The sequence below is a fragment of the Rhamphochromis sp. 'chilingali' genome, assembly GCF_963969265.1.
Source record: "Rhamphochromis sp. 'chilingali' genome assembly, chromosome: 7".
NCBI lineage: Eukaryota > Metazoa > Chordata > Actinopteri > Cichliformes > Cichlidae > Rhamphochromis > Rhamphochromis sp. 'chilingali'.
In genome coordinates this window covers 12,019,167-12,041,702 of record NC_137934.1, presented here as the reverse complement: position 1 = coordinate 12,041,702, position 22,536 = coordinate 12,019,167, and the positions used below count along the sequence as shown (strand labels likewise).

The following is a 22,536-nucleotide window of genomic DNA, read 5'->3' as shown; positions in this document are numbered from 1 at the left end:
CTCAGGAACAAATAAAATACTAAAGAAAGCCAAACAATAACATTTTTAAGTTATCTAAGTGACTCATATATATGTTTAACCTGACTAGCGAAAGACGGCGGTGGGTTTGAAAACGATTTGCCGGGAGTCCGGTGTTCTCACGGCTCTAGTTAGCCTTGCCCCCGCCTAGCTAACGAGCTAGTGGGTAACAGACGTCTCCGAAAACGTCGGAGCGCTTTTGAAAATATGTGGTGTCTTGATAAACTGAGCAGATATTTGAGGTTTACACAGCTACATTCTCGCCTGAAAATATGTTAAACGTTTATTTTGTGACCCAGAAAGAATAATAAGAGTAAAGTTAAAACTAACTAGCTGCCGCCATTGTTGACAACTATGCTGGGCTGCGCTATGAATTCTGGGACACAGCTTCTTCTTCTTCGGGGTTTAACGGCAGCTGGCATCCTTGTACATGCAGTGCTGCCATCTTCTGTTTCAGTCCGTTATTACACTCTTAAATCCTTCTACTCATTCCTGTGTCCTTTGTGATCTTACAAAGCTTCAAACGATGCGTCGACTATTAAATTAGTCGTCGACGATTTTAATAGTCGACATAATCGTGACTAGTCGACTAATCGTGGCAGCCCTAGAGCCTATACAGCTTGGAGTAAGACAACATGCATGAAGAGGATGATGTGGACAAAATACTCATTTGCCTAATAATTCTGCACTCCCTGTATTTGATATGAAACATACGTCAGAGACATTATCCTAAACTGGACTAACAAAAGACCATGAGTACAACATGAAACGTACATTACATAGCGTAATGCTAAAGTTCATTGATCATTTTAATCATAAACTTGTTGTTGAAATATTTTTACTGAACATGCAAACATCTGCTGATGAAAATGTGTTGATTTATTGGTCTGTTATGAAGCTATTGCTATTTCTAATGTGTTTTATCACTTTCTGATGTTTTATTAATTAAACAATAAATGTATTGTTGTGTTATCTGTAGCTATAGTATTTATATATATTTATTTATAGTATAGCAAATATATTTAATTATTACTGTTTAAAACACTAATATGTGACATGTATTAGTAGTGATGTTGTGCTGAGGGTTAAAATGCCTTTTTGTCTTTTGGTAACTACAAAATGACAATAAACCATTAATATATGTCTATGCTGTGCTCGTATTTATTTTTACCCTACTCAAATTCAATTTATGATGCATTTTATTTTGAAAGATTTAAAATGGTTTTTTAAAGAACCACTCAAAAAAGGTTCTTTAAAATGGTTCTTTTAAAGAACCATTTGAAGGACCTTTTTAAAAATGGTTCTTTAAAGAACCATTTTTAAAAAGGTTCATTGAAAAACCATTAAAGGTGCCCCAAAGAACCATTTCTTGATGGTTCTTTGGGGCACCTTTAAAGGTTCTTCAATGAACCACTGAAAGAAATGGTTCTTCAAAGAACCATTGTTTGAAAGGTTCTTTGTGGCACCAAAAAAGGTTCTTCTATGGCATCAGTCTAAAGAACCACTTTTGGTTCCAGTTGGCACCTTTATTTTTCTGAGTGTACTTCAGGGGTGGGGGAACTCCAGGCCTCAAGGGCCGGTGTCCTGCAGGTTTTAGATATCACCCAGGGTCAGCAGATCTGAATCAAGTGTCTAGTTCATTTCCAAACCTCTGGTGAACTTCAAGACATGTTGAGGAGATACTTTAGCCATTTAAATCAGCTGTGTTGGATCAAAGACACATCTAAAACCTGCAAGACACCGGCACTCGTGGCCTGGACTCTATTTTCACAAGTGTTAGATTCTCAACAAAGTGCACAGAATATGTTTTGTTGAGTGTATACTCACTTTAACTACAGTTATGGTCAGAAGTTCACACACACATTTGAATTTAGCTTGGATTTTTCTGTCATCCAGGCAGGGATCAAAGTATACACGCAGGATCAAATATATACATATACTCACTTAAATCTTTAAATAAGTGATAAGTTCTACAATGTCTTAACTTGACAAAGCCAAGGCCAGTTAAATTCTCTGTTGTCATCACGATTGACTACAACTGGTAGTTTTCCCTGCTTAAAAAAGGATTTGTTTGACACTACTGATTGAACTGATCAATACTAACAATGGGAAAGTCCAAGGAACTCAATGAAGATCTAATAAGGAGAATCTCTTGGAGCCATTTGTAAACAACTGCAGATTCCAAGATTGCCTAAAACATCCATCTTTTATATCCGGGCCCAAACTCTGCTGCAGGTCCATAAGTCAAACGATCACTGCAGCCTCACTAAGAGCTGAAAAACTGTCTAAATTCTTTCATCTGTAATAAAATGATCAGCGTTCTGCTCTACCAGGTGTAACAATTGAGTTTAACATCCAGGCATCCATGAAAACAGAATTTATGACATTTAACGGAGTTAGACGTTAGCAGGGAGTTAGCTCGCTAGTTTCCATCTAAACATAATACAGCATGTCCTGACTGCAGGGTTTTGGAAACAAATTAAGATGCACAGCTCTGTTATCACTTCCAACATAAATGGAGACAGAAAACTAAACAGCAGTGATGTTTTTAGGGTTACTGAAGTTTGGCTAGCTGGTATATAATGATGTGCTACGTGATTGCTAGCGACACAGCTATGTTAGCATAATATAAACAGTGAAGCTTGAGGAGGAACTCTAACTCTTTTCCACTCAAAAGTTAACATGAGGATTCTCGATGGTCAGAGACAAATGCAATCGCATGGCAGGATGCTGTAAACGGACCAAACTTCAGTCGGGACTCGGGAGAGCAACTGAGATCATCCATCCACAATACGAGGTTAGTCATTAATATACTGCTGCATGGGCTGGGCTGTAGTTACATGTAAGGTTTTAAAAACTGAGCTTTAAAATGAATAGCGGTAATAAAAACCGAGAGAGGCCGATAGTGATCACTGACTGTTTTTAGGGGCTTTTTGAGGTTAAATAGAACAAGATACAAAGCATTAAAACATGTTAAATACACAACAGCCTTGTTAAACGCAGGGTAGTTTGGGCCCAGAAGCAGGATTCATCACGTCATCACTTAAAGACCGGATACAGTTTATTTAGCTACTAGTGCTGACGATAAAGGACAGTGTAACTGATAATGATTACTATTTCTTTTTAAATTTATTGTTATAACTGATTATTAGTGCAAATTGTAGCCATATTAATCATACAGTGTCTGTTGCGACAACCCTAGCTGTAACTTAAACTTTATTTTCCTTCTGTAACCGATCCAACCCCTGGGAAATAAAACAGATAAAAGGGTATTTTGAAATGACTGAAAACTTGTTGTGGAAGCTAATATTTCTCCCAGGTTCTCCCAGGTCTATGTGAAAACATTCAAAAAGCTCGAGTGTCTTTACTATGAAAAGGGTGTTGAGTGACATCAAATTTATAATTTTGTTTTGATACACAAAGCAAATAAAGGGAACAAAAGAGGAGGGAAATAGACACAAACAACATCAGTTTTCTTGGTAACTCACTTGCTGTGTTTCTTCCATATACCCTTCTCTTCTTCCTTTGTCCCCACTCCACAGTCCCTCCATCATGAGTATCTGAAGCCAGAAACAAAAGCAATTACTGATACACAATAAAGAACCACCTTCACTGGACATTACGAGTGCCAGTGACATTTTAGCTCATCCAGCAAATTAGCGAGAAACAGTTCTGGGCCTTCCGATCATCAACTTTCTGTTTTTCGTGCCAGCTATAAAGTACAAACTTTTGAGGGAATTCATATCCTGCTATCATTAAAGCTAAACGATAAAAGGGGAAATCCAAAAGTATCATTAAAAAATTATTGATAGAGCTGGAACGAACTTTGAAGCACTTCAGCTTTTTGTTCTACAAGGCCTGCTGTATTGCTTTCCCTTCATCTGGATTTATCAAACAACATCACTAATGTAGGGTTTTACTATATTCAGAAAGTGAACAATAAACACTCAGTTCTGAGAGAGACGCTTACATAAAGGAATTCTTCATCACAACAAATGATTTTTGCACGTGGATTTCATAAAAAGGAGGCTTTTAAAGAAATCAAGCACAAGCTGACCCCCTGATTATAAATACACAATGAAATTTAAATCACAAGTAAACTCAATAATACCAAAATACAAAAATACCAGTGGAGCATCTGCCTCCATTTCACCCTATCCCAAGCAACTTTTTGTGTGACACCAATCTTCTGCATGTTCTCCTTCACTACACTCCATGAACCTCGTCTATGGACTTCCTCTGTTCCTCTTTCTTCAGTATCTTTTGTCTGGTATGTGCTCTATCCCTCCTCTGCGCATGTCCAAAACCATCTCAGCCTGCCAACTTTGTCTTCGAACTGCTCAGCCTGAGCTGTCGCTCTGATGTACCCGTCTCTAATCTTGTCCATCCTGGTCCCTCCCTAAAAAATCTTAACATCTTCAACTCTGTCACCTCCAGCTTACAGCAGGTCTCACTACCGTCTTGTAAACCTTCCCTTTCAGTCTTGCTGCCACAAATCACCCCTGGCACTCATCTCCACCCACTCCACTTTGTCTGCACTTTCTTCTTCACCTCTCTTGTGCACTTCTACTGAGTTTGGATGGCTGACCCCAGTTATTTTAAACTCACCAATCTTCACTATCACTTCACTGTTATATCTGTCTTCCTCTCATTCACACACTTGTATTCTGTCTCGCTTCAAGTGACGTTCATCACTCTTCTCTTAAGAGCATACCTCCACCTCTCCAGGCTCTCTTCCACCTACTCCCCACTCTCATTACAGATCACAATGTCGTCATTGAACATCATAGTCCACGGAGACTCCTGCCTGACCTCATCTGTTAAGCTTTCCATCACCGCTGCAAACAAGAAGTGGCTCAGAGCCGATCCCTGATGTAATCCCATCCCTACCTTGAACCCATCTGTCACTCCAACTGCACACCTCGCCACTGTCTTGCTGTCCTTACACGTTTTCACTCCTTGGGCATCCTCTCATGAAAACAATCTGGTTTTAACACAAAAAAATCCACTACCCACTCTCCTAGACATCTGCATACATCCACAGGTATGCAGTCGAAAGTTTTAAATGTTTGTACTACAAAAGTAATAAAATATTTAGCCCACATGTGAAGAAAATCCTTCATTCTTGGGTTTTGTTTTTTTTTTACAAAAAGATGCTTCATTCCTTGTGAAGAATTTTATCCATTGAGTGCTCACAATCTAGCATTTCAGGACAGATAAGAAGAGCTATTCACGTGAGGTTTATAAGTTTATGTAAGTATCCGCTAGAGGAATATTGTCCATCTTAATTATTTGTTGTAAAACATCAGATTTCGTGCAACAAAACAAGTGAACATAAACACCATATTTATTTAGGTGTGAATGCTGAGCTGTACTTGTACAATCATTATTTGGGGAACAGATGAGTACTATATTTAATGATTTAAATGAATAAATAAACCAGTTGACATTGACACAGGGCAATGACAGCCTTGTACTTTGATCAGCTGTCTGGTTTATGTACCTGAAGCAAGAATTACAATAATTTGGGATGCAGAAAGCAATTTCTGCCTGTGGCTGTATTAGCTAATAAGCATCACGGCATGTGAGATTGCTGGTACAAGCTGACCTTTGGTTTAACTTTGTGGCTTCCCTGTAATAGCACTCTATTTAATAATTACTACATTTTGGTTTCCTTTTCTGTCCATTGCTTAGCCTTTTTTGGGAGAGCACTCACAGTGGTGAGACTGACAAGAAAAAATGGAAAAAGTAAGCTGGTATGGCATCACAACACAGATCTCTAGATGTGTCTGAACTGAGTATGTTGCAGTTCTGGGATATTTGCATCACTTGTAGATGTCCTAAAAGGTAAAAAAAAAGAAAAAGGCACAGACCTGGCACATAAAGAAATATTACCTAATCACATCACCTTTAATCAGACATGTTCAGCATGTTCATTGGTGCTTTTACCTTAATGTTTAACTAAAGAATGGATACAGTATCAGAGACATGTAGGCAGGCTTGTTTTCTTTGTCCTTGTCAGGACACAGCACATTTTAATTGCCTGCATCACAGCTGCTACACATAAGGTTGATATATGCAGCTATTTAGCTAGACACTTGGTCACACGCTATCTAAGGCATCTGTGTGTTTGGCCAGAGGCGCTGACCCTGCAAACAGCTACTTGTGTTTCTTACCAGTCTGGTTTTGTGGGTGCCCTTCTCCCATGTTGTCTGCCATGTTTTCTTCCATACTTTGTTCATGCAGGTCATGGGTGATAGATTTCACAACGTCTTTTTGGTCATTTTCATTCTTAGTCACTGCAGTTGTTGCATCTGGGTCAACAGATTTTACCATGAACTTGTATTCCAATCCTGCAGTGATAAAAACAGCATGACTTTTTTTTGCTAGGAAAATGGGAAATGGCTAACACCTCTTTGGGAATCATCTTGTTGGGGCAGAAATACTTTTATCTTTTTTATGTTTGGATAATTCACAGTTCACTGTGAAGTAGCTGACTTAGAAAAAGAATTTCTTTCAAAATGGTCATGTACAAGGACTGAACTGAAAATGAGTGATGAAGCAGCAAATGGACAGCCTGGAGAACTATCGCTCACAAGGACTGAAACAATTACAAGCAAGTCTGGCTCCTTGGAAGCAAAGTATAAAGAAATGAGGGCTGGCACAAGGTTTTTGCACAGTACTGTATATATTTGTCATGCATCAAATTTAAGTAATTAAATTAGCCATAATACCATAATTTAACTAGAATTCTAAGTATTTAAAATATTTTCTTGCATTCTTTTATTCCCTTCAGCTCACTTTATTTATTAGTTTATACTTTATTTCCCTGTAAAGTGTTCCTATGAATATGTGGGAGTGCTATTGTTTAATAAAGACAAACAGCAGGAAACAAGAAAACAAACACATAAAAAAAACACACTATCTATTCACAGATTATACTCGGAACACTTCATAAATCAATAGACTGTTCCTTTTCTGTTATCGCATACAAAAATTAAATAATATTTAAGCATCAACCACTTGTGGGTAATTAGCATGTCTGAGAGGCAAACCTGTGTTACCGTTACTAATAGGCAGCAGGAAAATCCAATCCTTGTCAAGGATGCAAAATGTAGTCTAGATATTATACAATAAATTCAGTTAAATTGTCACGGTCGGACGGTCTTCCCGGACGACCTGCTTGTTTGTGATGTGTGTGTATGCCCTCCTCTCTTTCTCTCTCCCTCCCTACGCTGCGGGTCTGGCTGCCGAGGAACGGCGTCTCCGAGAGAGTGAGAAAGGCCAATCTCTGACCCGGAAGTGTAATCTTCGGCTCCAGCTGCCGCTAATCTTTCCTCACTAGACGGAGGTATTTAACGATGTGTCCAGACGGCAGTCGACGCTGGATTGTACTCGGAGCTCGGTAGCTAAGTGTGCGCGTGATCTTGTCACCCGCGTGGCCAGGCAAGCCTTCTCATCCGTTGTTGTGTTTGCTCGACTTTCAGATTGGAGAAGTACGGGACGGAGGAGTGGAGTAAAGGATTCACTGGTGTTTTCGGGAGGAGGAGCTCACACGGAAGGAGCGCACACAGACCTCACGGGAAAACTCACCTTCACCACTTCTGGGAACTGAGAAAAAGGACAATTGTTGGATATATTGATGTTTAAGGACTATCTTTCACGCACTGTAAATAAACGCACTGTCTGCTTCAACCCAGAGCTCCGCGCTTGAGTCCATACCTTCCATCAGCCGTGACATAAATTGAGTTTAATTTAAGATCATCTCAAATTGTGGTTTGAGTCACAGAGCTTTCATTCTATCTTTCCATTAATACATACGGCATGCCAAAATGTCTTCAGTGAAAAAGGTGTGTTGCAGACAATCAGCCTCCAAATATCGTGAATGTGCCGTGGAATCTGGGTGAGGCGTTCTACTTAATGGCTGTCTTGTGTTTGTGAATGGCTCTGCTGTTGCTGGCACCATGATGCGTGTTCCTCTGAGAGAACATAACAGATGGCTGAACACACACGGGTGCCATGCTGCTGCCACGGGAGCTCTACAACAAACAAGCACGCGTTCGCAATATGCAGGCCTATCTAGAGGCACACGTTTATTCACTCATGGATGAAGTACAAGTGCACGTACTGTAGGAGGTTGAAAATGTACAAACGAATAACACGTGCACACAAGCACACTCTTACCGCACTTTTCTACCACCTCCTGGTTGACTAGCTCCTTCACTTCTTCAGCCTTGAAACGAAGAAATGCAAGAATGTGAATAATTTAAATGACAAGTCAGTTTTTAGCCTTTTGTCACGTGTGAGTGTGCAAGCGTGCTAAGACGTACTGAGAGTCCAGGCTCTCCTTTCTCCCCTTTTGCTCCTTCAATACCAACTTTACCCTAAAAGGAAAAGATATTAACATGTTATATTTATATTGGATGACAGATTCAGACAGTTTACTGACATTTGCACTGAAAAGTGATGAGACACAACAACATATTTGGACCCACACTTCTCTCAAGTTAACATGTACACAATATTCAGTTAAGGAGAAGGCAGCCATGCAGGTAATTTCACTTATTTTGGCTTATTACACCTTTTAGGTCTAACAAGGACTAAAAGTCGTGTGAAAAGGAAAGTTTTCACAGCAAGTGTGACCACCTCTATTAAAAGGTTTTTAGTGGTGTGCCAGACTGAAAGCATTCAGGTGTGTGTTAACACAATGTCCACTTACAGAAGTGAACATCGCAGCAATCATGTGTTTTATTTTGGTGAACACATGAAATACAAAAATACAGATCTGGAGACTACAAGGCTGAGAACTGAAAACATACGTGAGAGAGAATATAGTGCCCTTAAATATGAGGTCACAAGCCAATTTTTAAAATCAAATCAAAATACTTAAATCTCTTGATTGTTCTATTGCTGTGTGTTTTGCATGTGTTAAAAAAACCAGTTTGCACAGGGCTCTAGTTCTTTAAATATAAACAAAAAGTGACATTTACTGTCAATGCTAAACCATTTATTTGAGCTTGTGCACAGAATACATGAGAGTTCAAACACTGGAACAAGAGTGTTTTAACTGTGACCATTTAAAAAAAAAAAAGTAGAGGTATGATTAGGCAAAAAGGTCTGTTACTACTGGTGATTTTTGAAGTCTGAAATCTGCATGTTGCAGTTTGCTAACACAGCTAATGTTATTCAGCTGATTTGGTGTGTCATTAATTGCTCTATGTAATGGTATCATGGTATTTGCGAAGGACTACATAGACACAATACCTTCAAAACGAAGTTTAGTAAGATAGCCAAGATATTAGTGCCTTTGGGACAGAGCTTTTAAAAGAACACTGTTGGACGGGATGTGTTTATTTAGCTACTGAGTATGACTATCAAAAGTCTCTTGCAGACAGACCTGCAATACTTTTAATGCTGTGCAAAATAAAGGCGCAACAGAACTAAACTAAAACTAAATAATTAGCCACACTTTTACATTATCAATGTATCAAAAAACAATGTGCAACATCAAAGGGATTACTCATTAGTGGCAAACAGACAACTCTTCAATCCACCACATCTAAACAGAGCCTTGACCATCTTTTAATCTCTAATGTGGGCTGGATCTGTTTTGGAGACCAAACAAGAAAATATCTTAAAGAAGAGATAATATTTTCTTGGTGACCAGAAAAATATCTTCAGGCAGCCAATAATGTGTGTAATGCATTTTAAATAATTTCATTTAAATTAAACATTTCTAATGACTCTGTCACACTAGAGTAAAAATAGAAAGACAAACTGTAACCAACTACAAGTAGTTGCAGCAACCAACTGGTTGTCCATGTTCAAGGTGATTGCACACATTGAGGGAGGTAACCTGTCTCCAAACAATCCCAGTCTGACTTGCATTAACTCAATCATTCTCAAACAGATTGTTGAAGGGTTGCAAATACAGTCCTGATCAGAAGTTTAAGACCACTTAAAAAAATGGCAAAAAAAAAAATCACATTTTGCATGGTTGGATCTTAACAAGGTTCCAAGTAGATTTAGTGGTTCCGGTGACGTCACCATCCCGAATGGCAGGCTAAAGCAATAGCTCCCTCGCGAAAATAGTTATTTCGTCCCTTCAGAACATCAAATACTAGACCTACAAATAATACTCGAATAGATGAGAGGGGCAAGAATGGGGAAGACGCGTGCAAACAAAGAAACCACCGCAGCAGAAACTGCAGATGCAGAAAATTTGAGGAGCAGCTCTCTTACGAAGGGACAAGAAGGCGAAGCTAATGCTAACCCAGCTCTCTCAAGTGCCGACGTAAGTTTGACAAAAATCCTGGAGGAGATTCGGGACTTCCGAAAAGACATAAAAGAACAATTAACTGATATTAAATCAGAGATTACCAGCGTTAATCAAAAAATAACAGAGGCAGAGGTACGAATTGAAAAAGTGGAAGACCGTGTTCAAAACTTGGAACAGACTCTGAATAAGATGATAAAAGTCATGCATCAACAAGAAAATAAGCTACTTGACTATGAAGGAAGATCCCGACGAAAAAATTTAAGGATCTATAATGTCCCGGAAGGAGCCGAGGGCTCGTCTATGGTGGACTTTGTGGAAAAACTACTGCGGGACACTCTGGAGATAAACCCTAACGAGGAGTTTGGCATCGAGAGAGCACATCGGGCGCTGGCTTTAAGACCCGCCGGAGACAGGCAAGATAAAACGCGATCAATAATAGTCAAATTTCTCCGCTATAGGGTTAAAGAAGAGATCCTACGTAGAGCTTGGGAAAAGAAGAAAGTTTTTCTGAATGGGAAATTGATATTCTTTGACCATGACTACCCTCCAGTAGTACTGCAGAAGAGAAAGGAGTACGTAGAGGCGAAGCGGGTGTTAAAGCAGAAAAACATCCGCTTCCATACTCCGTTCCCGGCAAAACTACGAGTGTTTTATGAGGATGGAATAGTTCTGTATCAGACGGCGGAGGAGGCGACTACAGACATGAAGGACAGAGGACTTCCAGTTAATGTGACTACACCGAAGGAGAGTCTGGTCGAGCAGCTGTCCCGTACCGCCTGGGAAACCACGAGAGGTCCAACTCAGCGAGGGACAGACGACGAGCGAGAGAAAGATATCAGGGCGAGACTGCGAACCTTCAGAAGACAGATCATGCCCTCGCCAGAGGAGCTATAAGTACTGTCGGACGTTAAAATGAGGTAAAAATACGTGGTGTTAAATATATTTCAAGATGTTTTGTGAGAATATCTTTACCCCAATTGGATGAGACTACACAGATATAAGCGAGAGACACATAAGGACACACTTTTTGTGAAATGAACAACGACTTTGTTTTCTGCCGCCTCAAGTGCCATGATGGGGGCCCTCAGCCCATATATGGGAGAGGCTTTCCTCCACAGCTAGACGTTTTCTCTAGCTCTACACAGGGTCATTTCTTAGAGACCCCAGCCTTGGAATCACAGTTTTTTTGTTTGTTTTTTTTCTCTGTATTTGATGTTTATGTTTGATATGTTTGTCTGTTTAGGGAGTAGATCTGATAAGTTTAATTTTACTTGCTTTATGGACATACGCTGATTACATATGGCTAGTGATAAAGTAAAATTTATATCTTTCAATGTTAATGGGCTGTTAAATCCAATTAAACGTACTAAAATCCTAACTAAAGTGAAAGCAGAACAAGCCCATATAGTCTACTTACAGGAGACCCACATGACAGATAAGGAGCACGTAAAATTAAAGAGAATGGGTTTTACTAATCTGTTTTTTTTCTTCATACAAATCAGGACATAGGAGAGGAGTTGCAATCCTTATTTCAAGCAAATTAAACTTTGAAAAAGTATCTGAAATGGGTGATAAAGAGGGCAGATTTATTCTAGTAAAAGGGAAAATAGATGGGAATTTGATCACCCTCTTAAATGTTTATGCCCCACCAAAGAGTGATATTAGCTTCTTCCAAAGGATTATTAATATTATGGTAACAGAAACAGAAGGCCTTTTGATCTGTGGAGGGGATTTAAATATACACCTGCAGCCAAAATTAGACTCGTCTAGCAAGAAAACATACGATATGAAATCTCCATATATCAAAGTGAATGCACTTTTTGAGGAGGTAGGATTAATGGACATATGGCGAGACCTTTTTCCTAATAGAAAGGACTATACTTACTACTCTGCCCCACACTCTCTTTATACAAGGATAGATTATTTTATAACATTTGGTAAAGATAAGGATAAAATATATACTTGTGGAATTGGAACGATAGATATAAGTGACCATGCACCAATATATTTATCCATTGATTTTAACTTACGGTTAAAAAATAATACATGGAAATTGAACTCAAGTCTATTGAATGATTCACCTTTCAAGGCACAAATTAAATCAGAAATTAGTCTCTTTTTAGAGTTCAATGATACCGGAGAAGTACCACCTCCCATACTATGGGATACTCTGAAGGCGGTACTAAGAGGGAAAATTATAGCAATAGCTCCATTTAGGAAAAAAGATAAGAATAGAAAATTAGAAGAGTTGAGTAAGAAACTAAAGGAATTAGAAAGAAGACATAAAAGGGACTTAACACAGGATATATTAAGGGACATCAAAAACATTAGGAACGAAATTAACAATATAGCCACACAAGAAATCAAGAAAGATTTAATGTTTTTGAAACAGAGACAATATGAAAGTGGCATTAAATCTACCAAAATATTGGCGTGGAAATTGAAAAAAAAGATAGCGGAAAATACAATTTATAAAATTAGGGACCCAAGTACAAAAGTGATAAAAAATAAATTAAATGAAATACAGGAAGCCTTTGAAAGATTTTATAAAACCCTATACTCTGAAGCCCCGGGCGGGACTGAAGCTCAGATGGATAGCTTTCTGAACTCTCTAGACTTACCCACTCTAGATGAAGAACAAAATCAAGCAATGACAATGAATATAACTGAGGAAGAATTAAAAGCTGCAATTAATAGGCTTAAATTAAGTAAATCACCAGGACCAGATGGTTACACGGCAGAGTGGTATAAAGAATTTAAAAAGGAACTGATACCTGTCTTACTGCCTACATTGAATTGGGTTTTGAAAAAGGCACAAATGCCCCCCAGTTGGAAGGAGGCAATTATTTCAGTTATACCAAAAGAAGGCAAAGATAAAATGGAATGTGGATCTTTCAGGCCAATCTCTGTTCTTAACGTGGACTATAAACTTTTCACATCTATCATGGCCAAACGGCTAGAAGAGTTCCTACCAACACTGATATGTAATGATCAAACAGGTTTCATACATCAACGCCAAACACAGGACAATATACGAAAGACACTACACATTATGGACCATATACAAAAACACAAAATCAAAGCAATTGTGATGAGTGTAGACGCTGAAAAAGCCTTTGACTCTGTCAATTGGAAGTTCCTCTACAGGGTACTATATAAATTTGGCTTTCATGATATGATTATTAAAACGATACAAGCATTATATGATAATCCTACAGCCAGGATCAAAATTAATGGATGCCTATCCAACAGTTTTACCCTAAAAAGGGGCACTAGACAGGGCTGTGCATGGTCACCGTTACTTTTTGCACTATACTTGGAACCACTAGCTCAATCCATCAGGCAAAATAAGGACATTAAGGGAATTTTTATCAAAGGGACACAATATAAACTGGCTTGCTACGCGGATGACATTTTGATTTACCTTGGACACCCAACATATTCTTTACCCAAGCTGATGCAGTCATTTGAACAATACGGCCAACTATCAGGCTATAAAATTAATATAGGTAAAACCCAGCTACTCTCATATAACTACAGCCCACCAGAAGAAATAAAATGTAGCTACTCTCTGGTATGGCAAACGGAGTGTTTTAAATATTTAGGCATAAATTTACCGAAAGACCTTACAAAACTATTCGAACAGAACTACCTACCCTTATACAAAAAAATAAAGGAAGATATAGTAAGATGGAATTTAATTCCTTTCTTTAGTTTTAATTCAAGAATTGATTCTATTAAAATGAATGTATTGCCAAGATTTTTGTATCTATTTCAAACCCTACCAATAGAGATTAACCAAAGTCAATTTAATGAGTGGGATAAAATGTTATCTAGATATATATGGCAAGGTAAAAGACCAAGGGTTCGCCTTAAAACACTACAGCTGGCTAAGCAAAAGGGAGGATGGGGCCTCCCTGACCTCAGATATTATTATTTTGCAGCGCAGATGAGAGCAATAATATGCTGGTGTAACCAATCATACACTGCCCAATGGAAAACCATTGAGGAACAAATGCTGTCTATACCTATTCAGGCAACTCTAGCTGACAATAACTTACAAACCTATATAAAAAATACTGATAACATGTGGGTGAAAAGGACCCTTAAAACATGGAGAACTATTATAAAGGAATATAAACTCGAGACCAATATTACAGTTCTTAAATGGTGTGCTTACGACTCAGAGTTCAAACCTAATGAACTGGATTCTAGATTCAAGGACTGGACAGGTAAGGGCATAACAGCCCTGTGCAGTATAATGAAGGATGGAAAATTGTTCAGCTTTGACATGCTTAGAAAAACATTTTCATTAGAAAAAGAAGACTTCTATCGATATCTGCAGTTAAGGCACTATGCCGACACGAAGATGAGAAACGTAACAATGATAAACACACGCTTGATGGAACTATTTATAAAAAGCTATAACTCAGAAACTATTGATAGAATTGTATCATGTCTCTATAAGGGTCTAATGGATTTGAAACCACATTCGACTTCATATATTAGAACAAAATGGGAGAAGGAAGGAGGGATAAAAATATTAGAGGAAGAATGGACGGCAATATGGAGATATCAGTGGATGTGTACCAGCTCACAAAAGTGGAGGGAATTTGGCTGGAAGTGCCTAATTAGATACTTTATAACACCTTCTCAGAAGTCTCATTATGATGATAACCCCCCTGCTTGTTGGAGGAACTGTGGAAATCAAAGTGCAAATCATTACCATATTTTCTGGGACTGCTCAATCTTGAGGGATTATTGGAGAGAAATACATAATGCCTTACAGGATATCTTTAAACGTGAAATACCTCTCGAGAGTAAGACTATGTTCTTTGGATATATACCTCAGGAATGGCCTAAATATGATAAACATTTAATAAATATTTTATTGGTGGCCTGTAAAAAGAATATCACCAGAAAATGGTTATCCCCAGAGAGCCCAAACATAAGTACATGGATGGAAATCACAATGGAAATTTATAACATGGAAAAGATAACAGCTTCTGTTAACCACAAGCTGGAGAAATTTACATCATATTGGGAAAACTGGGTTAAATATATCACGCCTCATAGGCCAGATTTTACTATTACAAACCAATAATTATGATGTATGTATATATATTTATAGGATCACCCCATACCAACACATCTGTGTTTTTTTTTTTTTTTTTTTTTCTCTTTTCTTAGGTTTGTTAGTTTTGTTTTTTGATTTTTGATTTTCGGATTATGTGATGGTTTCAATTACTTCTATCGTTGTAAGTATTCTTCCCTTATGACTTGGATGTAAATTAAAATACTATTTCAGTATTTAAGGCAGATAACCTAAGTATGAAGAATGCTTACATGATGTACATACTGTGAATGCCTGCTTTTGAAACCTTAATAAAAATATGAATTAAAAAAAAAAAACAACAAGGTTCCAAGTAGAGCTTCAACATGCAACAAGAAGAAACGGGAGTGAGACAAAACATTTTTTTGAGCATGCAATTTATCGAAAACAATGCTTAAACTGAAATAGGCTGTTTTACAGCTGGTCAAAAGTTTAGGACCACACCTCCAAAAACAACCTGTAACACCCCCCCAAAACAGAAATCAAAGTTCAAAACATGAACTCAGTAATGAGTAGTTCCACCATTATTGTTGATCACTTCAAAAATTTGTTGTGGCATGCTTGATGCAAGTGTTTCCATGAGGTGAGTGGAAACTGCAAGCAGTGAAGACGGCTGCATGAGGGGCATCTACTCGATGGAGCTGGTGTTCATTCATCTTGTCATCCATCCCCAAAGGTTCTTATTTGGATTTAGATCAGGGAAACATGCAGGATGGTCCAAAAGAGTGATGTTATTCTCCTGGAAGAAGTCCCTTGTCCTGCAGGCATTGTGTACTGTAGTGTTGTCCTGTTGAAAAACCCAGTCATTACCACGCAGACGAGGGCCCTCAGTCATGACGGATGCTCTCTGCAACATCTGGACATAGCCAGCAACTATAGTGTTTGATGCCCCTGCACCTCCTGACACCTCATTGTTCCACTGAAGGAAAAAGCACCTCAGACCATTATGGCGCCCCCCTCCACTGTGGCGCGTAGACAATATCTCAGGTGGGATCTGCTTGTATCATCAATGTTAAATTCTTTCTCATTAGAGAATAAAACTTTCTTCCCCCTTTCAGTGTCCCATGTTTGGTGCTCTCTTGCAAAGTCCAAAGGATCATTTCTGTTGCGTTCAAGGAGACGAGGCCTTTCAAGACAGCCAAGAAGCCCTTCAGTCTCAGATGCCGTCTGATGGTTATGGGGCTGCAGTCAGCACCAGTAACAGCCTTAATTTGGTTCGAGGATTGTCCAGTGTCTTGACGGACAGCCAGTTAGATTCTCCAGCTCATTGCTGGTGAAATTATTTTCAGGTTTTCCACTTTACTTTTTTGTTCCATAACTCCCAGGATCATTTAAGAAATTCCAAATGACTGTCTTACTGCGTCCCACCTCAGCAGTGATGGTGCGCTGTGAGAGACCCTGCTTATGCAGTTCAACAACCCGACCACATTCAAAAAGGAAATGCCATCAGAACGTCATGACTGTGTGACTACCTGACAAAAAATGACAATGAATCCACATTTTTGCACAGATTTGGCCTTTTAAAGGCATGTGGTCCTAAACTTTTGATCAGCTGTAAAACAGCCTGTTTCAATTTAAGCGTTGCTTGCAATAAACTGTATGCCCAAAAAATATTTTGTCTCACTCCCATTTCTTCTTGTTAAGATCCAACCATGCAAAATATGATATTTTTTTGCCATTTTTCAAGTGGTCTTAAACTTCTGATCGGGACTGTATCTATCATGTAATTTAAAAACATAATCAGATTGACAGTAATCAGAGTCAGTCTGCATCGGTGAACGTAACTTTTCAGCGATTTTGCTGAGTGCCTATGTCATTTTTGTCAGGGTCCTGGGACTGGGCGACCCAGGATCCCTGGGCAGTCATGGACCTGTGTATTATTATGTATTTTTGGTGTCGTTTCCCCTTCTCTGTGCGTGTACATATGTGTGTTTCTCTGTGCTGTGTTAGTCTGTGTCCCACTCATATGTTTAGGCAAGGTATGGGTGTGTATGTCTGCGGGTGTGCCTGGAGGATGGAGCTCGGCCACCTGCAGGCCTGAGGGGTGTGGCCCTGCAGAGGGACTGGCCACACCCGAAGCCACACACCTGCCGCTGATCAGGGCTCGTCGGGGGAGCTACTTAGGAGAGTCTTGGAGCTCCCACCGACGCGGGATCATTGCATGAGACTCCACGTTAGTCACCCCGTCTAGGTTTTGTCTTAAAGTGTATGCCTGCCATTCCTAAGTGTCCTGACAGCTGCCGCTATTGTTTCCCACAGGTGGAGCGTGGAAGGCTTGGGAGAGCAGCGAGCACCGGGGGGTGCTGACACGGGAGCAGAGAGCACGAGGGAGACACGACACGGGAGTCTGGGGAATACACTGGGGTTTATTGTTACTTTCCATCACTGTAAATAAACGCACTGTTTATACACAGAGTACCGCGCCTGGGTCCTCCTTTTCCCCACATCCCCACGGTCTGCCAGCCAGACCGTGACAATTTTGCAGTTAAATTACCGTACTGCAACAGCTACGTCACTATTTGTGGAGGAATTTCTGTTTCAGATCTGAGGTTTTTATTCGACTCTGAATGGAAGAAGTAAATGTGAATTTCTGTTTAATGTGAATTTCTGTGGATGTAGACAGCAACAGATTTGCAACAGATGGCAACAGATTTGCCATTTTCCCCAATTTATCACACTTAATCGGCATATTATCAGAAACAGATGCTTGACGCATTCAACTGCAAACTGATAGCAGACCGACTCTGTCTTATTGCTGTTTAATTGCCATCTTTATGCACCGAAATATCTTTGAGGACAACAACCATCGCAGACCTCGTCCCCGTCTTCTAAGCAACCTGTTTTCCTTACTAGTACTTCAGCATTGTGTTTTATTTTTGCCTCCCAAGTTTAGCCAAAAGTACTAAACACAGATTCTGGCAGGAGAAACACACGGACCCTGTACCACCAGCAATGTGGATGTGGATGGTACTTTTAAATGAATATTTATGTTGTTTATTATGAATATAAAGCAAAATTATATACTTTAGCTCTGTGAAAGTTACAGGAAATAGTATAGATGAAGGGATGTTTCTGAATTACAAGTGTGCTCGAAGAAAGCTGTGTAGAAATGCGAGTGCTGTGTGTCTCACATTTTCTCCTCTGTGTCCTGGTGTCCCTGGTGCTCCACTCTGACACTTCTTTGATCTGCCTCTTTTACCCCTGTCCCCCTGTTTGACCAAAAAATGCAAGTGCACACAGGGAAAATATATATTTTTAAATACAACACCTCTAAATCATCAACAACAAGAAAATATGTCCATAGCAGCACACCTCATCACTCACTTCTAAACAATATGAAAGACAGACCAATTAGGCACATCCTTGGAATATCCTCATTAGAGGTTTCCAGCCACTCTCTGTCAACACTGAGAGTCCAGTAATTGTAGCTGAAAGGAGCTAATTGAGTAAGATATTACTTGAAAGCTGCAGACAGAAATAGACCTCTCAGTGTGTGTGTGTGTGTGTTTTAATTGAGGACATGTCTCTGCTGTATCCACTGCTGGTGCCACTCTCTTACAAAGACACGGTGATGACTGTAATCAATTCAGCTCCTGCTCATTGTGTTCTGTCACATATTTAGTCTTCTCTTGTTGGGCTTTAAAGTTCAAAAATGTATTTGTGAGTAAGTGATATAAGCTATGTACGAAGCACAGGTGCCCGTTCTTTTCTATAAATGGACTACCAATTTAGTGAACCTGCTAAATTAAAAAACATATACATTATAAGACTCTGATAGGGCATATACTTATAGAAATATGTTTCCCTCAACTGCATACTTCATTGCGTATTTGTGCCTTTATGTCTGGAGCCTCTAATTTAGCCCCATTTTTAGTGCTGCCAAGACAAGTTTTTGTTACGTGACTATATTGTGACTGCATCATTTAGTTAAAGACTGTAGCCTTCATGTTCAGTGTTGAGTAAAAACATACCCCATTAAAGTAGTGATCAACTACTCCACTAATGCGTGCCAGTCTTGAAATAAAAAGTTAATATCTGTTGATAAGTTCTAACTTTTGGCCCCGATATTGTGTGATGACAGCTTGTAGAGGGCATCTCATGAATATCACATTTCTAAAAGACAAAAGTGACGATTCTGTATGACGGTACTGATGACACACGTAACTTGTGAATAGGTGCTTGGAAAAGTAAAGACAGCGCTAGACTGCTTTTAATTTGTTATCATGAGATAATGAAGTCGTGATCAGGGGAACAGCAGGTATCTTGGAGATAATTAGACTGTGTTATTGATAATGAGCCTGTGTTTCATCAGCAAGTACAAGTACCTAAAGAGTTGGGTATAGTGTACCTTAGGCCCTTTGTCTCCTTGAGGCCCTGGCGGTCCCGGTGGTCCCATATCACCGTCCCTTCCTGGACTTCCTGCTGACCCCTTGAAACCTGGGAAACCTGGGAAACCTGCTGCACCCTGAATTCATTAAAAGAAAATTTTGATCACAGTGACTAAACCACTGTAAAGTTACATCATTATATAAATATAAACAGATTTCACAATCTTTTAATAAGATATGAAAATAAACTCTAGGATAAAAAAATCACAGGTCATATGGCTTTGAATTGACAAACCTTTTCCCCTTTTACTCCAGGATCACCATCAACACCATTGATCCCCCCTTCTCCCTTGTCCCCCTAACATTTCACAAAATGAGAAACAGTAACTGATTTGTGTGTGTGTGTGTGTGTGTGTGTGTGTGTGTGTGTGTGTGTGTGTGTGTGTGTGTGTGTGTGTGTGCGCGCGTGCGTGCTTGGGAAATTAGTAGGGGAAATAAAGGCACACTTAAACGCTTACCTTGCGTCCCGTGACCCCATTCAGTCCAGGTATGCCCGGGGTGCCAGGTAGCCCCATATCTCCCTGTTTTGCAGGGACATATATGGAGTATGCATAGAAAGTTTTTCACATAGCACCGCTACATAACCTAACACAGCTCACTAATCTAATAAGAATCAAATTAAGGGATAACCTTTTCTCCATTCAGGCCAAGGCTCCCAGTGCGCCCAGGAAAACCTCTGAAACCCTGTAAAAGCATGAAACACATCACTTAATTCATTAAAACACAGATACACAAGCAGGTGACAAATTAGGAAAAAGTAATCAATGTGAAAATGGAAATTCTTCACCTTCTCCCCTTTCTCCCCTTTTTCTCCTGGTAAGCCAGGTTCTCCTGGATCACCCTATGGAAAAAATAAAAGAATGACAAACTAAATTACCTGTATTTGAATGTTTAGAAATCAAAGGTGCTGTCAGTAGTTATAAACTGCTCATTAGAGTACCTGATTACCCTGTTGTCCTTGGAGTCCATTGTCTCCTTTATCCCCTTTGGCTCCATCCAGCCCATCAGCCCCATTGCGACCCTTCAATCAAATTAAATTGTTATTATCTCACTTGATCACATCTTAAATTAATACTGAATATTGGCTTTAAATGTCGTAGACGTCAGTACCATCACTCCATTGACTCCAGGATCTCCTGGATCTCCCTGCAGACAATCGTGACAATTTCACACACAGAGCTGCCAGAAATGAATGTTTGAACTAATGTTGATGCCTAACTTACTTACTTTTTGTCCTACCGGGCCCCGTGCTCCAAATCTTCCCATTGCACCTTTTATACCCGCATTACCTTTTACACCCTTTTAAAAACATTTAATTAGTTAGATTTTAGATGTTTTTAAGCAAGACATGATTGGTACTACACTCTGTAACCTGCAAACTTTTCCAAACTCTAAACAACGTTGTATCTGAATTCATTACCTTGACCCCAGGAGGACCGTCCTCGCCTTTTTCTCCTTTATCCCCGTCAAAACCAGGTGAACCTCGCTCACCCTGAAACAAAATGCCCGCACACTTCTTCAATGCTAATTTATTAAGCTTTTTTGTGTAATTTCACACATTTTTTTAAGCTTACAGTTTATATTTTCAGCTCTTTTTATTGTGTATGTGTTAGATGGCTTGAGTTGTTTCAATATGTTTTGTACTGAAACTCATTTTAGTGGAATGAGTAATAGAAAAAAAGTCAGTGGGATCTCACTGGCTGTCCTTTGGAACCCTTATAGCCACGAGGTCCTTGGATTTGAAGCACACTGCCCTGCAGAAAGGAATTCAGTTGTACACTCAGTATGAAACTAATGTAAATACAGCTCATTCAAAAATAAAGAACACCCTCTTTTAGTTTCAGCCTTCAGCACAAAAACATCATATTCATGTCAAGCACGGTGGTGGTGGGGTAAGGATTTGGGATTGTTTTACAGTTACAGGACCTAGGTATCTTGCAGTCATTGAGTCAACCATGAACTCTGTTGTATACCAAATAGAGATAGACTAGAAATAGGCTAGATTCAACTGTGAGGCCATCTGTCCAACAGCTACCCAGTTGGCCAAAACTGGGTCATACACCAGGCCAATGATCCCAAGCACAGCAGCAAATCTACAACAGAAGTGCTGAAAAAGAAAAGAATCAAGGTGTTGCAATGGCTCAGTAAAAGTCCAGACCTCACCATGACTCAAATGCTGTGCCAGCACATTAATAGAGCTGTTCTTCAACAAATATAGTTGGTTTTTCCCATACTACTTTTGCAGTCTGGCTTAGTATGTGTTAATATATGTTAAATAAATAATGGTACAGTGTAACATTTCAAGTGTTGCTGTTCATCTGAAATTGTATTTACATAATATTAAGAGCTGCTGAGGAACTAATTATTTTTAAGTTTCTAAGTTTCTTTGTCTGCTCTTTTATTCACAGGGAATGCTGCAGGAGATGGCTCTGTGTATTATGATTTGGCACATTTTTACACCCAATGGGCATCCCGATGCAGCCCCCATGGGATTTGTGTTTCCTCCTGGTCCTGTACTGAGGATCTTTTGCATTGTTTAACAAATGTGTAAACGACTACAGTATGGAGCCACACACATAAAGCCTATCTATGTATACATAAAACCTTTGAACTGAAAGAGGGTGTACTTTAATTTTAATATGACAGTATATCCACAGATACAGTAAATACAAAGCTGTAAAGTCAGAAGAGGTTACTCTCACAAGGAATAAGGATTAAGTTCCAACAACAGCTGTAAT

General features: G+C 39.3%; 1 protein-coding gene across 5 annotated transcripts in view; it reads right to left on the bottom strand.

Moving 5' to 3' along the window:
- Nucleotides 1-22,536, bottom strand: part of col7a1l (collagen type VII alpha 1-like) — a 92,083-nt gene that overhangs the window by 5,596 nt on the left and 63,951 nt on the right. For all 5 annotated transcript variants that reach the window (XM_080886005.1, XM_080886008.1, XM_080886006.1 and 2 more), the window contains 15 exons: nucleotides 21,496-21,552; nucleotides 21,219-21,290; nucleotides 21,026-21,097; nucleotides 20,909-20,944; nucleotides 20,739-20,819; nucleotides 20,586-20,639; nucleotides 20,429-20,482; nucleotides 20,257-20,319; nucleotides 20,034-20,096; nucleotides 19,759-19,875; nucleotides 18,542-18,619; nucleotides 8,349-8,402; nucleotides 8,203-8,251; nucleotides 6,195-6,371; nucleotides 3,507-3,578 (listed from right to left, as the gene is read on the bottom strand). In XM_080886005.1, the coding sequence (XP_080742131.1) occupies nucleotides 3,507-3,578; nucleotides 6,195-6,371; nucleotides 8,203-8,251; nucleotides 8,349-8,402; nucleotides 18,542-18,619; nucleotides 19,759-19,875; nucleotides 20,034-20,096; nucleotides 20,257-20,319; nucleotides 20,429-20,482; nucleotides 20,586-20,639; nucleotides 20,739-20,819; nucleotides 20,909-20,944; nucleotides 21,026-21,097; nucleotides 21,219-21,290; nucleotides 21,496-21,552 (1,099 nt within the window). The remainder of the gene's footprint in view (nucleotides 1-3,506; nucleotides 3,579-6,194; nucleotides 6,372-8,202; nucleotides 8,252-8,348; nucleotides 8,403-18,541; nucleotides 18,620-19,758; nucleotides 19,876-20,033; nucleotides 20,097-20,256; nucleotides 20,320-20,428; nucleotides 20,483-20,585; nucleotides 20,640-20,738; nucleotides 20,820-20,908; nucleotides 20,945-21,025; nucleotides 21,098-21,218; nucleotides 21,291-21,495; nucleotides 21,553-22,536) is intronic.